The sequence below is a fragment of the Hyperolius riggenbachi genome, chromosome 3 (genome assembly GCF_040937935.1).
Source record: "Hyperolius riggenbachi isolate aHypRig1 chromosome 3, aHypRig1.pri, whole genome shotgun sequence".
Classification (NCBI taxonomy): domain Eukaryota; kingdom Metazoa; phylum Chordata; class Amphibia; order Anura; family Hyperoliidae; genus Hyperolius; species Hyperolius riggenbachi.
In genome coordinates, this window is record NC_090648.1 from 212,780,964 (window position 1) to 212,796,090 (window position 15,127).

The window sequence follows — 15,127 nt, forward strand, 5'->3', positions numbered from 1 at the left end:
GGTACCTTTACTAATCTGGATTTCACTGTCCAGTCCTCTGCTGGCTTCTCTTCCTTAGGAATCTTGTTGTAAGCACTTGCCAGGTTCTGTTTTTCCTTGAACAATCCCTTGAGCTGCACAGATAAGTGGATAAAGTGACTGGAAAGTGAATCACAGGTGTCAGGTTCATTTCATAGTTAATGACTGATTTAAATATGACTATCACACGCTTCTACACTAATGGGAGGATGGTAGCGAAGAAGAAGAAGAGGGTCTCAGCAAGTATTGGTGGGGTGGTCTGGGATCATCCACCGGCTTACCTCTACTGGGGTAAGTATCTAACTTTACTCCCCACACACACACACACACATTCGCTTTAAGCAAATCTGTTCTCTGCCTCTCCCATACAGATGGCAGGGGTGTCACGTGCGTGAGACAAGAATAATACTCATTTAGATATCAGGGAATGGTATGGATTGTAGGCTAGCAACACATCTGTACAGCCCTAAACCCCAAACTGTCACCCAAAGGATCAAGTCCAGATCCTGTATGGATGCTTCCTAAGCAAATGTAATATTCATATATAGGACAAGATATCAGTCTTTAGCACAGCTGGCATTTACATAAATTCCTTCCTTTGCATCTGGCAGTTATATTGAACTACATCCATCGTGTGTATCTCTGGCAATTCTTACCTGTTCCGTTACCATTCTGTGCTGCTGTTTAAGAGTTTCATTATCCACTTGAAGGGTCTGGGCTACCTGTTCATTTACTTTAGTCTGCTTTGAAAGGTTCTGCACAAATAAAACATAATGGTTGGGTACAGAAAAGGATTTTCTTCAATAACATACTGTATAGTAGTATGTATCTTATTATTTTAAGTCACGTTAATATAAAACATTGTAGTTTCAGCACTGCAGTGAACAAGTGCAGCTCATGAAGAGGCTGCTAGTCCTATTTCAAATGTGTGGTCTGCTGCAAGTCATGTAAAAACGGCGCTGGTCGCCACCATAGGCAGTAATGTGAATTACGGCTATAGAAGCAATAAGTGATGACGATAAAAACAGCATAATTTGGCCGCCAGCAATAGCTGGGAGCCAAATCACGTCTTTCACCCACTATCCATGGCAGCCTGGAGGGGGAATAGTAATTAACGTCGCTGAGACTTTTGCAGGAGCAGAGTGTGACGTTTTTTGGCTTTACCTTGCGCCCAAATTTCCTGGTTCCTTAATTACATGTCTGCTGCTTTGACATTAGATTACACAGGCTGATACAGCCACTTTCTGTTTTGAGTAGTTTTTATCCCCTTCTCAAGGAACAAAACATTTTGTCACTTTGGCAAATGCTGAACTGATTAAAAAAAAAAGTATTTTACTTAAAGAGACACTGAAGCGGAAAAAAAAAATATGATCTAATGATTTGTACGTGTAGTACAGCTAAGAAAAAAAACCATTAACAGCAGAGACACAAGTCTAATATTGTTTCCAGTACAGGAAGAGCTAAGAAACTCCACTTCTTATCTATGCAAATTAGCCATTGAGCTCCACGACTTTCAAAGTCGCAGACACTTGAGATAATAAGCTTTAAAAGACTTTGGCCTCAATTCACTAAGCTTATCTCCTGTCTTTAATAACGTTTCTCTAGTTATCACCATGGTGACGAGGCATGTAGTACTCAGGAAACATTTTACCTCAGGCAAACCTAAAGTTAACTCTTCTGCCTTTAAGTTACCTCTTCAATCCTTAACCACTTGCTGACCGCGCACTCATAACGCGCGTCGGCAAAGTGGTAGCTGCAGGACCAGCGACGCACATCTGCGTCGCCGGCTGCAGACTGATTAATCAGGAAACAGCCGCTCGCGCGAGCGGCTGCTTCCTGTCAATGCACGGTGTGGGGCTCCGTGAATAGCCTGCGGGCCGCCGATCGCGGCTCGCAGGCTAAATGTAAACACAAGCGGAAATAATCTGCTTTGTTCACATTTGTACAACGCTGCTAACAGTAGCAGCGTTGTACTGGATCAGCGATCCCCAGCCAATCAGCGGCCGGGGATCGCTGTCACATGACAGGCAGGAGCCTGTTAGAGGCTGCACAGGACAGATCCGTTCCTGTGCAGCCTCCGATCTCCGGGGCAGGGAGGGAGAAGAGGGAGAGGGGGAATCCTGCGGTGGAGGGGGCTTTGAGGTACCCCGCCAGCCACACGCAGGCAGGAGCGATCAGACCCCCCCCAGCACATCATCCCCCTAGTGGGGAAAAAAGGGGGGCGATCTGGTCGCTCTGCCTGTTTGATCTGTGCTGGGGGTTTTAGAGCCCACCCAGCACAGATCTTCTAAATCAGCGCCGGTCCTTAAGGGGGGGTAAAGGCTGAGTCCTGAAGTGGTTAAAATAACTCCAGAGTTAAAGACAGGTTGTTAAAGAGAACCCGAGGCGGGGATCTTATAATGAAATCTATACACAGAGGCTGGGTCTGGCTATAGTGCCCAACCTCTGTTGCTAGTTGAATCCCCTCTGCGTCCCCCCTGCGCTCCATTCTAGCCCATAAATTATAGCCGCGCTGTCGACACGCAGCGTGTCGCAGCGGGCTCTGTTTACCTCCCTAGTGTCACTCATGCCGCTCCCCCGCCTCCTGCAGAGCGCCGATCCCCGCCCACGTCCCTTCCTTCGCCGCTGATTGGAGGGAAGGGACGTGGGCGGTGACCAGCGCTCTGCAGGAGGCGGGGGGAGCGGCGTGAGTGACATTAGTTAGGTAGACATTGCCCGACAGCGCGGCTGTTATTTATGGGCTAGAACGGAGCGCAGGGGGGATTCAACTAGCAACAGAGGCTGGGCACTATAGCCAGACCCAGCCTTATAGATTTCATTGTAAGATCCCCACCTCGGGTTCTCTTTAATTAAGTGCTTGTGAAAATAACTACAGAGGAGGTAACTTAAGGAATGAAGAGATAAGATAACTCTCTCTGTGTGGAGGTAAGTTTTCTCTTGCCTTATTATCTCCAGCATGATCTTAGTGAATTGAGGCCAATGGAGCATTTTTCAGCTTCACCCTTCACTCAAATTTTCTAGGGCCATTAGGAAAATGGAGAATGTTTTTATTTTTTACGTAAGGTATAATAGGGTAAGGTATAATTACCATATAAGCACTAATACTGTGTGCTGACACCCTACAAAATGACAGCAGTTTAAATGCTAATGCTGTGCGTCTGAAACCTAGCCATCATGTTTCCTTAGTGCAACAGCAATGCACCAGTATTGCTAACTGTCTACAGAACAACACATTGTGAGATGCTTGCCTTTAGAATGTCTTGCAGCTGGTAAAGGGAGGCCAGAGTTTGGTCTTTCTCTTCTTGTAATTCCACATTATGCTCTTCGCATCCTGATAAAAAAAAAAGTGCAGGTTTTGTTGAGTTTTTATATAACAAACAATTTTACTAACATTTCAGGTCCTTTCACACTGTGTTTTTTGCGTTCTGTTACAACGGACAATATAATTGCAATGATATTTATATGTGCAGTGCGACGGGTTCCGACAGAGTAACACACAACATGCTGTATGTTTACTGGGCAAAGTGCATGTTAGCAGTGGCAGTGAGGCATACATTTATTGTACTGTATATGTCACTGTGTAGTCACACCTCACGTATAATGCGCAGTGTGACTTTTGGCACTGTTGAGATCGTCTTACCACAACACAATGTGCAAGGACCCTTACATCACACTATATATAAAATATCTATCACTACACATGTTTTTTCTAGTAAAAAACATACCATGTCTTTATTTATCCATATTGCCTTTACAGTTTAAAAGACAACTGCCAAAACCCCACATACCTAAAGAGCTTTTAGATACTTCAAACAACAAAGAAAAATTGGTCCTACATGTGCATCATATATCTTTATTGGTACAAAAAACTAAAAGTGGGAAGGCACCTGTTCACACTAATAAAAACCATTAAAACTTCTGGCTGAGCAGGAGTGAGCACTACTACACAAAACAATTGTATATTCCACCAGCCATCTCAGGGTTATTGCTTGCAGCGATCGCCCAGCGTAAGCCTATGCAATTCGCATCCGCCACCCATTGAGATCTGGCTGTGTGTGGACCCACCACCGACGCACACCAAGGCCTTCAAAAAAGCAGCTGCAACCACATCTAACAAAAACTGGAGCACTAGGGACTTTTTTCTTGCTGCCAATACGTAGATCTTTTTGAACTTCCTCTCTGTCAAAATCGCTCTCATGCAATATGACTTAGTCTCTAGTTGGTAACAATCAAAACTTCTGGATCACAATATATATGCTGCATATATGCTGAATTGTTTGCATCACCTTTTTACTTTTTTCCTTACGGGATTTCAATACATGTATTAAATTTCATTGAGCAAAGTGACTGTTGCAGATCCCATTCATGTGTGTACTCACGGCTTCCACCTTCAGCGTAAACAGCGGCTTTGGCGGCGTGTATGTGACTCTGTGGATCAGCCGTCTCTGCGGTCTTCGGTGGTGCTCCAGCTATTGTGGTAGCGAGCTCCACTCTTTACCATCCGGATTCTGGCTCAAGTGTGCATCCACCGTTCTTCAGATCTCCCGCCGCCTTGGCGTCTTCAGTGCGGCCGATGCAGGGTCACGTGAGCGCTCACTCCTGCTCCTCCCTTCCTGCTTTTAGCCAGTAACTATAGAAGGCTCTTATCACAGCCGGTGTGAAGAAAATGCCTCGTGTATTAGGGCTCTGCTTCATGAGTGGGTGTCCAATACCAGGACTGTACCATGTAGATAGGTGCAACTTCCCTGTCATTATTCACAGAGGAATTGCCTACTGTTTGTTTCTGCCCTGCCCATACACACTGCTTTATCACAGATCATATGACAACAGCTAAGAGATTTTTCAATTACAGAGAAAGGATCTAAAGAGAAGGACCTTACTTTATTCCTGTTCTTTGATGCTAACCCCCCCCCCCCCCCCCATTCAGAATGAGCTCTTCATGGATGTAATCTTGACTTTTACTTTAAAACTGTAAAGCAGAGACACAACAGAGACCGAGGCACACAGCGCTGCAGCTGATTATTTATTAGTTATTTACACAATATTTTGATGCTATATCCCTGCATTCTGTCATTCTGAAGACTGAGGATTACAGCTAGTGAAGATTGTTTCTGTATGCTGGATGCGCTGGATACAGTCCTCCATAGTAATTCTCATAGTGAAAACTGTTCTGTGTAAATGTCATATTTTCATCACATAAGAAATGAAAAGATGAAACTTTGATAGTTGTCCTTTAACCATTTCAGCCTTCTGGACGTAGCTGCTACGTCCAAAAGGCTGCTGCGCGCTTCTGCGGCCGATTGTGCGCCCGGCGCTCCTGTGCCGCCGTCCATTAGCCCAGAGATCAATGAATGGAAACAAAGTTCTCATTCATTGATCTAAGTCCCCATTAGCAAGACAGACGGCTTCTATGAGAAGCCGCAATCTTTCTGAAAAAAAAAAAAAATTCACGTCCTTCCTACACTTCCTGTAAGCGAGAGCGCTCACTTACCGGATGGAAAAAAAATCACTGAGGCCATCTTGTGCCCAAATAGTAAAACTACATCTACATACATTGTTTTCTATTTAAAACAATCAATTACATTTAAAATTAACTGTTTACCTCCCACACTCCAATAAATACCCAGATAAAACTTTTAACTAAAAAAATTAAAAAAAATTACAATTAAAAAAAAAAAAAAAAAAAAGTTACCTAAGGGTCTGAACTTTTTTTTAATATGCATGTCAAGGGTATTGTCACGGAACAGCCGTGAGAAACGAAAACGCAACCGCAATCGGTTTCCTGCCTCGATTGCCTTGCGCTGCCAAATCAGAATCTCATGTTTGTGGATACCATTCAGTCCAGCCTGGAGGGTCTCTGCTGTCTTCATAAGAGCAGCAGGGTTCTTTTCATGAAACCTGGTGCCTGTGACCTGTTAGCCAGAGGTGTAAACTCAAAGCTTGTGCCAGCTGATTTCACATTCAGATGCTAATTAAAGGAACCAAAAGGTCCCTTTCATACAGGGCTATCCCAGGAAGCTAGTCACAGCTTGAAACTAGACATCCTGGCTGCAGCAAAAAGCAGGAAGAAATGAATGTTGTATATGGTTTTTTTTGCATATTTAAGGAATACCGTTCAGGTGAGAAATGTGAAAGTTATATCATTCTGCTGGTCCAGATCTTGTGAGTATTTTGATATTAACTTGGGGCCACTGGCATAACCAGAACTCAGGGGATTCCACTGTTTTTTAACTGGGCATGCAAACATGCCCAAGTTTGGTATCATATGAACTGGCCTAGTCTGAGAAATATGAATATGTGATGGTCATGTGTGTGCGGAAAGCGTAAGCCGAGATATGGCAAATGTCATATTTGGTGGGCCTAGAGCACCCCTCCAGGGAGCTCACCGCCCCTGTCCAACCCCTGGGCTGTACATGAGGCTCCACCCAAAGGTGGGCATTGTTCAAAAGTGTTTGCAAGGGACCACTCCCTCAGTCCTCTACATTCCATCTGTACAGAGCTGTCTGGTGCTAGCCAGAGGACACATGGCTAGCGGCCATCTTGATCGGCCATCTTGTCTGAGCTGAAACAAAGGACATCTTCCAGTTTGCTTGGACTTTAAACTTTGCTGAAACTGAACAAAAGGAACTCTACAGGTTTTCCCAGAATGGACATATTTCCACAAACCTTAAGTATTTTCTCCTTTTTATTTCATACTGGCTATTACTGTTTTAATAATTGTTGATTTTAATAATTGTCTGTATATATTAATTATTTATATTTCTTTCAACAAACCGACGCTATCGTCAGTTGTTGTTCTAGCTACCCTATTATTCAGCATACACAGAAACTGATCCCAGGTCTCTGAAGAGACGCTACTATTGTTTGTTGTTGGCTCAACAGAATACAGCGTGTTTTAACCGTTTTTTATTTGTAGATCTAGGCTCAGACAGTCAGCGGGCTCCTCTGTCCCATGGTAACAGAGGTGGTGGCAGTTATACCCTGAACTAGTGTGTAAGTTGTAATTACCGTACCTCACGGGCTCCCTTCTGGTTTGTCTGCGGCCAATTCCGAACGGTTCCTGCGCATTGACTGCGACCAGAGCTCGCACGATCCGTGCGCTGGCACCGTTTGGAAGGCCATTTGCGGTCTGACCACTGGGGCTCCTGTGACAGTGTTTGGCAGCGGTTGGGACCTGTGTTGTGCTGAAAGTATCTAAGATAGCGCTAGCACTATCAAGAAACGAACTTATTTGTTGGTGTAGCTGGAAGGCAATATATTTTTTATATATACAGAGAGACTGTGTAGCCAGTACCCCTCCCCAAAAGTTTTATTTTATTTGGCATGCAAATGTCCGGGAACTACCAGAACATGTGCCTAGCAGACCTGGAAAATCTTTGCAAAGCGAGGGGCATGGAGATCCTCTGCAAGAAAAAACGGGACCTGATAGCAGACTTGTCCAGATGGGATACCCAGCAACTGCGGGAGCCGGGAGTGTCCGCTGAAGTGGATACCAGCCCATCTGACTCACGTCGAGGGAAACTAGAGACTGAAGATCCTGAGCGTACAGAGGTTGAGCAACCTGCGGGCAATGCGGCAACAGTTACACAGGAGGCTGTCAGTATGGTCCCCAATCCCAGAGTTTCTGAAAGTACTCGCCCGGAACTGGCCAGTACTGGACTGCCCATGGGTGCTGACCTGGTAATGCAGCAGGCATTACGAAAGCTGATGGAGACTGACCTGGACAAGTACCTGCAGTACATGCAAGCGCAGTTGGAGCGCCAATCTGCAGAGGCACGAGAGGAGCAGGAACGCCAATCTGCAGAACGCAAGGCTGCTGCTGCTGAAGAACGCCACGCAGAGAGGGATGCCGCTGAGCGAGAACGGGAGCGCCAGCATGAGCTAAACATGGCAAAAGTGCAACAGGCCAGCCGGAGTTCTTCGCCCTGCCTCCCTGCTGAAGGAGCTGCACCACCCGTAAGTGCAAAATTTAAATTTGCTAATATTGAAAAAGACACTGACATTGAGTTGTTTCTGCGGTCTTTTGAAAAAGCATGCCGTCAGTATCGTCTGTCCCAAGACCAGTGGGCCAGACATCTGACACCTTTGCTGCGCTACAAAGCGCTTGATGCTTTCGCAGAATTGCCTGCGGAGAAAGATAATGATTATGCCGCTTTAAAAGACGCTATCATTACCAAATACCAGCTGACACCAGAAGCCTATCGCAAAAAGTTCAGGGCCTGGCAGAAAAAGTCTTCTGATTCGTACCGAGATGTGGTCAGCAGCTTGCTCACCACACTCCGCCAGTGGACTCTAGGCCTCACCAAAGGGTCTTATGATGTCCTGGAGGACTTGATAGTCCTGGAACAATTTCTGAACATTTGCCCTGCTGATGTACGACAGTTTGTGCTTGAGCGCAAGCCTGCGTCAGCAACTGTCGCTGCAGACCTCGCTGAGACCTTTGCCACTACCCGGGTGTCTGATACACGCAGAACTGTCCCATCCAGCTGGAGAAGAGATCAGCCCAATACCCCGGCAGACTCTCCTGCCCCTGTGATCCGTCAGCCACAGAGGCCACCCAGCGCAGCTACTGCACCCAGGCCTGCAGCCCCTGGAGAGGTCACCTGTCACTACTGCCGCCAGCCCGGACACATGAAATTCGACTGTCCAGAGCGGAGACGGACGGACACCACCAGCAGCACCTGTATCCCCTGTATCTCATCCACAGCAAAGGCAACCCGCCAGCGAACCCCAGCCTGGATCATCAGATTTTGTTCTGTTTGCCCGCGGAAAGGAAATCCGTGACCGAACCGACCAGCAGCAGCCTGTTAGAGTGAACAACAAAGTTGTCACCGGATTCCGAGACACTGGAGCTGACATCACGTTGGCTCACTCACACCTTGTGCCAAAGGAGAGCATCAGCTCCAGCCGATCCCTTGCCCTTACTGGAGTGGAGGGCACCCTTTTACACATAGCCCACGCGAGAGTGAAGCTTGACTGGGGGTTGGGGTCCAAGAAAGGGTTGTTGGGGTGGTGAAGGATCTCCCAGTCCCTGTGTTGCTGGGGACTGATTTGGGCAAGCTTGTGTCCTACTACGAACCTGCCACGACCGCCTTGTCGCTCACGGAAAGAGATGGACTCTCCACCCACCACCAGGTACTTTATACACTTGGGGGAGTGTCTCTGAAACAGACAGCGTCCTCACAGCAGCACTACAAAGCGACCCAAGCCTAGAGGTGAAAGGCAGCAAGCCTCTGAGTCCCTCGCAGATGGGGCCGCTTTCAAGGTGTACTGGGAAGGTGGGAGACTGTACAGTGAGTCTGTACAGCCCCCTACCGGTAGATCACATGCGAATACCAAATGGCTTGTGGTCCCGAGTGCGTTCAGGGGACATGTGCTGAAATCTGCACATGATAATTCCCTGACAGGACACTCTGGTGTCCGCAAGACACTTGCCTGTATTCGGAGGCAGTTTTATTGGCCCAGGATGAACAGGGATGTAGCAAACTACTGCAAAGCATGTGCCGTCTGTCAGGAGCTGGGAAGGTCCAGGGATTCCCGCGGGGTTCCCTTAGGTCCACAGCCACTTCTCAGGGAACCCCTGCATGGGCCGGCTGTTGACCTACCCAAACCACTGCCCGTTGTCAGTAGTCCCGGCAGACACCACATCTGCCGCAGTGGCACAAACGCCCTGTCCAGAACGGTCCATGTCGGGTCAAACCTGAGGATAGCAGACCGCGACCTGTCCAGTGGAACCGAGCCGCAGGCGCCAATGGGTTTTCCCGCCGTGCCGGCAGCTCGAGACCCGTCAGCCAGGTTGACCGACACGAAGCGGGCAGCCGACACCGGAACGCTGATGGGCTGTCCCGGTGTCAGGGGGAACTAGACCCAACAGCGCCAATGGCTGCTACGGTGGATGTCTTGGCGACAACCCCTTACACAGCATCCGGAAGGGGAGGTGTCACGGAACAGCCGTGAGAAACGAAAAAGCGACCGCAATCGGTTTCCTGCCTCGATTGCCTTGCGCTGCCAAATCAGAATCTCATGTCTGTGGATACCATTCAGTACAGCCTGGAGGGTCTCTGCTGTCTTCATAAGAGCAGCAGAGTTCTTTTCATGAAACCTGGTGCCTGTGACCTGTTAGCCAGAGGTGTAAACTCAAAGCTTGTGCCAGCTGATTTCACATTCAGATGCTAATTAAAGGAACCAAAAGGTCCCTTTCATACAGGGCTATCCCAGGAAGCTAGTCACAGCTTGAAACTAGACATCCTGGCTGCAGCAAAAAGCAGGAAGAAATGAATGTTGTATATGGTTTTTTTTGCATATTTAAGGAATACCGTTCAGGTGAGAAATGTGAAAGTTATATCATTCTGCTGGTCCGGATCTTGTGAGTATTTTGATATTAACTTGGGGCCACTGGCATAACCAGAACTCGGAGGATTCCACCGTTTTTTAACTGGGCATGCAAACATGTCCAAGTTTGGTATCATATGAACTGGCCTAGTCTGAGAAATATGAATATGTGATGGTCATGTGTGTGCGGAAAGCGTAAGCCGAGATATGGCAAATGTCATATTTGTTGGGCCTAGAGCACCCCTCCAGGGAGCTCACCGCCCCTGTCCAACCCCTGGGCTGTACATGAGGCTCCACCCAAAGGTGGGCATTGTTCAAAAGTGTTTGCAAGGGACCACTCGCTCAGTCCTCCCCATTCCATCTGTACAGAGCTGTCTGGTGCTAGCCAGAGGACACATGGCTAGCGGCCATCTTGATCGGCCATCTTGTCTGAGCTGAAACAAAGGACATCTTCCAGTTTTCTTGGATTTTAAACTTTGCTGAAAATGAACAAAAGGAACTCTACAGGTTTTCCCAGAACGGACATATGTCCACAAACCCTAAGTATTTTCTCCTTTTTATTTCATACTGGCTATTACTGTTTTAATAATTGTTGATTTTAATAATTGTCTGTATATATTAATTATTTATATTTCTTTCAATAAACCGACGCTATCGTCAGTTGTCGTTCTAGCTACCCTATTATTCAGCATACACAGAAACTGATCCCAGGTCTCTGAAGAGACGCTACTATTGTTTGTTGTTGGCTAGACAGAATACAGCGTGTTTTAACCGTTTTTTATTTGTAGATCTAGGCTCAGACAGTCAGCGGGCTCCTCTGTCCCATGGTAACAGAGGTGGTGGCAGTTATACCCTGAACTAGTGTGTAAGTTGTAATTACCGTACCTCACGGGCTCCCTTCTGGTTTGTCTGCGGCCAATTCCGAATGGTTCCTGCGCATTGACTGCGACCAGAGCTCGCACGATCCGTGCGCTGGCACCGATTGGAAGGCCATTTGCGGTCTAACCACTGGGGCTCCTGTGACAGGTATATTACTAATGTTTTGTAAATTTGAAACTTGTAAATAGTGATTGATGCAAAACTGAAAAAATGCATCTTTATTTCCAAATAAAATATTGGTGCCATACATTGTGATAGGGACATAATTTAAATGGTGTAAAAACCGGGACAAATGGCCAAATAAAATACATAGGTTTTAATTATTGTAGCATGTGGCCTGGCCACACGCATCCTTGTATGTGTGTGGCCGTCCTGTGCAGACGCAGTACTAGGTTTCTCTTACTGCGTCTACGCAGGATGCGCTTAACAATGGTAAGGCATACAAGGATGTGCGTGGCCAGGCAAAACTAAACTAACCTGTGGCGGAGCACCCGAGGATAGTCGAGGACCGGCAAGGGCACAGGACAGCTGCAGGGGGCTTGGGGAAGCCCCAGGTAAGTGAAACGTTTTACTTTTTTTTTATCAGGGTTTAGGTTTACTTTAAAGTGGTATAAAACTCTGACATAATATTCAATAAAAACATGTTTTCCTACTTTTTATATCCCATACAGTTATCATATTTGCTTTTGTGCATAAGTATTATTATTCATTTAGAAATTACAAGTTCCCAAAGTACAATTTTTTTGCTCTGAGAGCTGACATGTTATTCATAACTGGTGTATTCATATTGTAATGTGTGCAGGAATTCTTTCTGAGTATCTCTCTGTGCTCTGGAGTGTCTGACTTGCCAGAGAATGTTTACTTAACCTCCCTAGCGGTATGGACAGAAATGTCCGTTCAAAAAAACATGCTGTGAACAGTATAAACATGCATACACATCAATACTCTCCTGCACTGTATACTAGACCCTTGCTTGACACATTTTGGCAAGTTACAGGAAAAAAAAAGTTTTAAAAATAAATTTTATCACTGTTTGCACAGAAATCCTGGGGAAATTGAACGCTGGGAAGGTTAATTGTATCAAGTGAGGAATGTAAACACAAGATAATGTTATCTCCAGTCAGATGCATCCAGCTTTCCCTGCAGGGAGCTTGAAAGTCCTGTGTTTAACTAGTTGAATGATGTTCTAGTAAAAAAAAATGGTGGTAGTATATAATATGTGGTAAATAATCTTTTAGAACAAAGAAGAAATGCTGGAGTTCATACCACTTTAAGTGCAGATGAAAGATTGTTGTTGTTCTTTAAGGTTTGGAATAAGGGAATTATTATCCATCTGAATTTATATGAAAAATAAAATTGAGCTGAGCTGACCTCACAATGATTGTGAGTAGTGACAGGGGTGTAACATGTCTAATGTACAAAGCTTAGCTGTGACCATAATGAGAGTTAAAGTTTATGGTATGTATGTTAATAATATATATTTTGATGAATAGTATACCCCAGTTTGGGCTGTGATGGTTGCTGGGACTGGGAAATGATATTGTAGATCTTACTATTAGGCTCCCATAAATGAATACCATATATTATGCAGTTTCTTTTCAAATAGCTTGTACAGTTCGGTGCAGCATCATGCACTCTTCAAAGCACCAAAATTTCACTCCAGGAAATGCTGTATTTAAAATAAAACTCACATCTAAGGCGCTAAATCTGTCAGCCAGAAACAACTGTTGCTGCTTATTATCAGATTCACAACGCCCACACATCCTCTATCAATTCTCCACTGGTTTCAATAAATTCTCCAGCTAAAATAATATAGTATTGTAACTGGTAAGAATTATTCAAAGACATGGGCAACATATTGAGGCCAGACATAAGAAAATAATATACGGTGTAATACAATGACTCATTTGTGTGTGAGGCAATAAGGTGATAATCACTGGCAATGTAATCACACAAAATGATTATGGAGAACAAGATTACTTTTATACTTCTGCTGATTTGAACCTTTAAAGTTTATCACAAAAGTAATACAGAAGTGCTCATTGGTGACCTGCTCCTGAATATGCTTGTTGTTAGGCTGTTTCTGCCTGGCTAGAATACATTTACAGTATGTATATGAAACGTGTACAGATTAGAACTGTCACAGAATCTGCACTGCATACTTATTCCAGATGAGTGAACTAGAAATGATTACAACTGGAAGATCAGGGCTGCAACCATATACATATTATTATGTTACAAAAGGTGAGCAATGGCTGTCTATCTGTAGAACCATTTTTACCTCCCCACCATTAAATCCCGTAAGGAGTTAGAAGTTGACGCTAGAGGTTGCTTCCACACCTTTGATTGCCTTCTCCAGCTGATGCAGGAAGACTTCACAGCGAGTGCAGCTATGGGAATCGGCAGGAGATTGGACTTCTCTTGGACTCGGACTCCAGCTCCTCCTCCCAGTGTGGGATTCTTGTACTGGGTTATTAGAATAGGCCTTTCCACGATGTTCTTGCATCTCTGCCAGCTGAAGAATTGCAGGAATGATATTAAATACAAAGATTCATATAAGAGTTATTGATCTTAAAGGGAACATGAAGTTAGAGGGATACACAGGCTTCTATCTTCATTCTGTAATAAACAATGCTAGTTGCCTGGCTTCTGTGCTGATGCTCTGCCTGTAGGACTTTAAATGGACCCTGAGCAGTAACCCCCCCCCCCCCCCCCTTCCAGAAATTTGGAATTACCTGGGGCTTCCTCCAGCACCCTGTAGCCCGCAAGAGGTCCCCCGGCATCCTCTTCTGCTCTTCCTTGGTCCCCCAGGCGGCTCTGGTAATCGGCGACTTCTGGTGAAGTCGCGTGTGTGCGCCTCCGCTGCGCGCCCGTCACATCATCACGCCTGTTGCTGTAAGCATCCTGTGCATGCGAGGTTCAGTCTTTAGAGAACCACAAAGTTGCAGATTACCAGAGCAGCCTGCGGGTTCGAGGAAAAGCAGAACTGATGCTTTGGGACCTTGTGGGCTTTGGGGGGCTGGAGGAAGCCCCAAGTAAGTCCAAACTGTGGGGGGGGGGGGTTACTGCTCAGGGTCCCTTCAAGTCACTGGCCCAGAATGAGCATGCAGATCAGATACTTAGACTCTGGTTTGACTTCACTGCTCGCATGCTTGTTGCAGGTGTGTGACTGAAATACATCTAAAGCCAAAAGCTCAGCATGACATTGTTTATAAGGGTATGAAGATGGCAGCCTCTGTATTGCTTTCACTTTGAACAAATTCCCTTTAAATTAATTACACACAATTCCTTTAAAGAGGACAGGCGGCTTTATCCTGCGCGTGCGTGAGTGTGCATTTGCGCATGCAAAGTATGGAGATGCCCGTCTTCAGAAGCTCTCAGGGGCACAAGTGCTTCCGAAGCCTTCCGCAGGATTCCAGAAGTGGCAAGTTTGAACCGTGAGAGGACCAGGAAGGCTGTATATGATCCAGAGCCTTCCCTCTCTTTAGGTGAGTATATAACTTTTTTTTAGAATTGCTTTTCATTTGCTTTAGCATATTCTACTTAAAGACTATTACATGAGTTTGCAACAATTTGTTTTAAAATAGGAGAATATTTATTGATTTTCAAGAAATAACCAGATCATATAAGAGTCACATGCACATGAAAAGCAGTGTATCCAGAAGGATAGTAATAAAAAAAATCATTAAAGAGTCTGAAGCAAATAAAATGACCTCTTTTTACTCTCTGTAAAGGATAGCGGAGATAACGCCGTATGGCCAAGCGGCATGGCGGCTATCTCCGCGTATCAGCCGGCGGCCTCTGCCGTGCAGCTACATGCTGCTGCTTTGCCTGGTCCTTCTAGTGCACATAGATTGAGAGCTGCGCGCGCGCCAGGCGACAGGACTTTTATGCAAGT

At 45.7% G+C, this 15,127-nt stretch overlaps 1 protein-coding gene across 3 annotated transcripts in view; it reads right to left on the minus strand.

The window, feature by feature from the left end:
• Positions 1-15,127, minus strand: part of LOC137563335 (rootletin-like) — a 149,912-nt gene that overhangs the window by 18,378 nt on the left and 116,407 nt on the right. For 2 of the 3 annotated variants that reach the window (XM_068275673.1, XM_068275671.1), the window contains exons 24-27: positions 13,570-13,744; positions 3,267-3,349; positions 675-773; positions 6-113 (exon numbers count right to left, since the gene is read on the minus strand). In XM_068275673.1, the coding sequence (XP_068131774.1) occupies positions 6-113; positions 675-773; positions 3,267-3,349; positions 13,570-13,744 (465 nt within the window). The remainder of the gene's footprint in view (positions 1-5; positions 114-674; positions 774-3,266; positions 3,350-13,569; positions 13,745-15,127) is intronic. The other variant, XM_068275674.1, reaches the window with a different exon arrangement.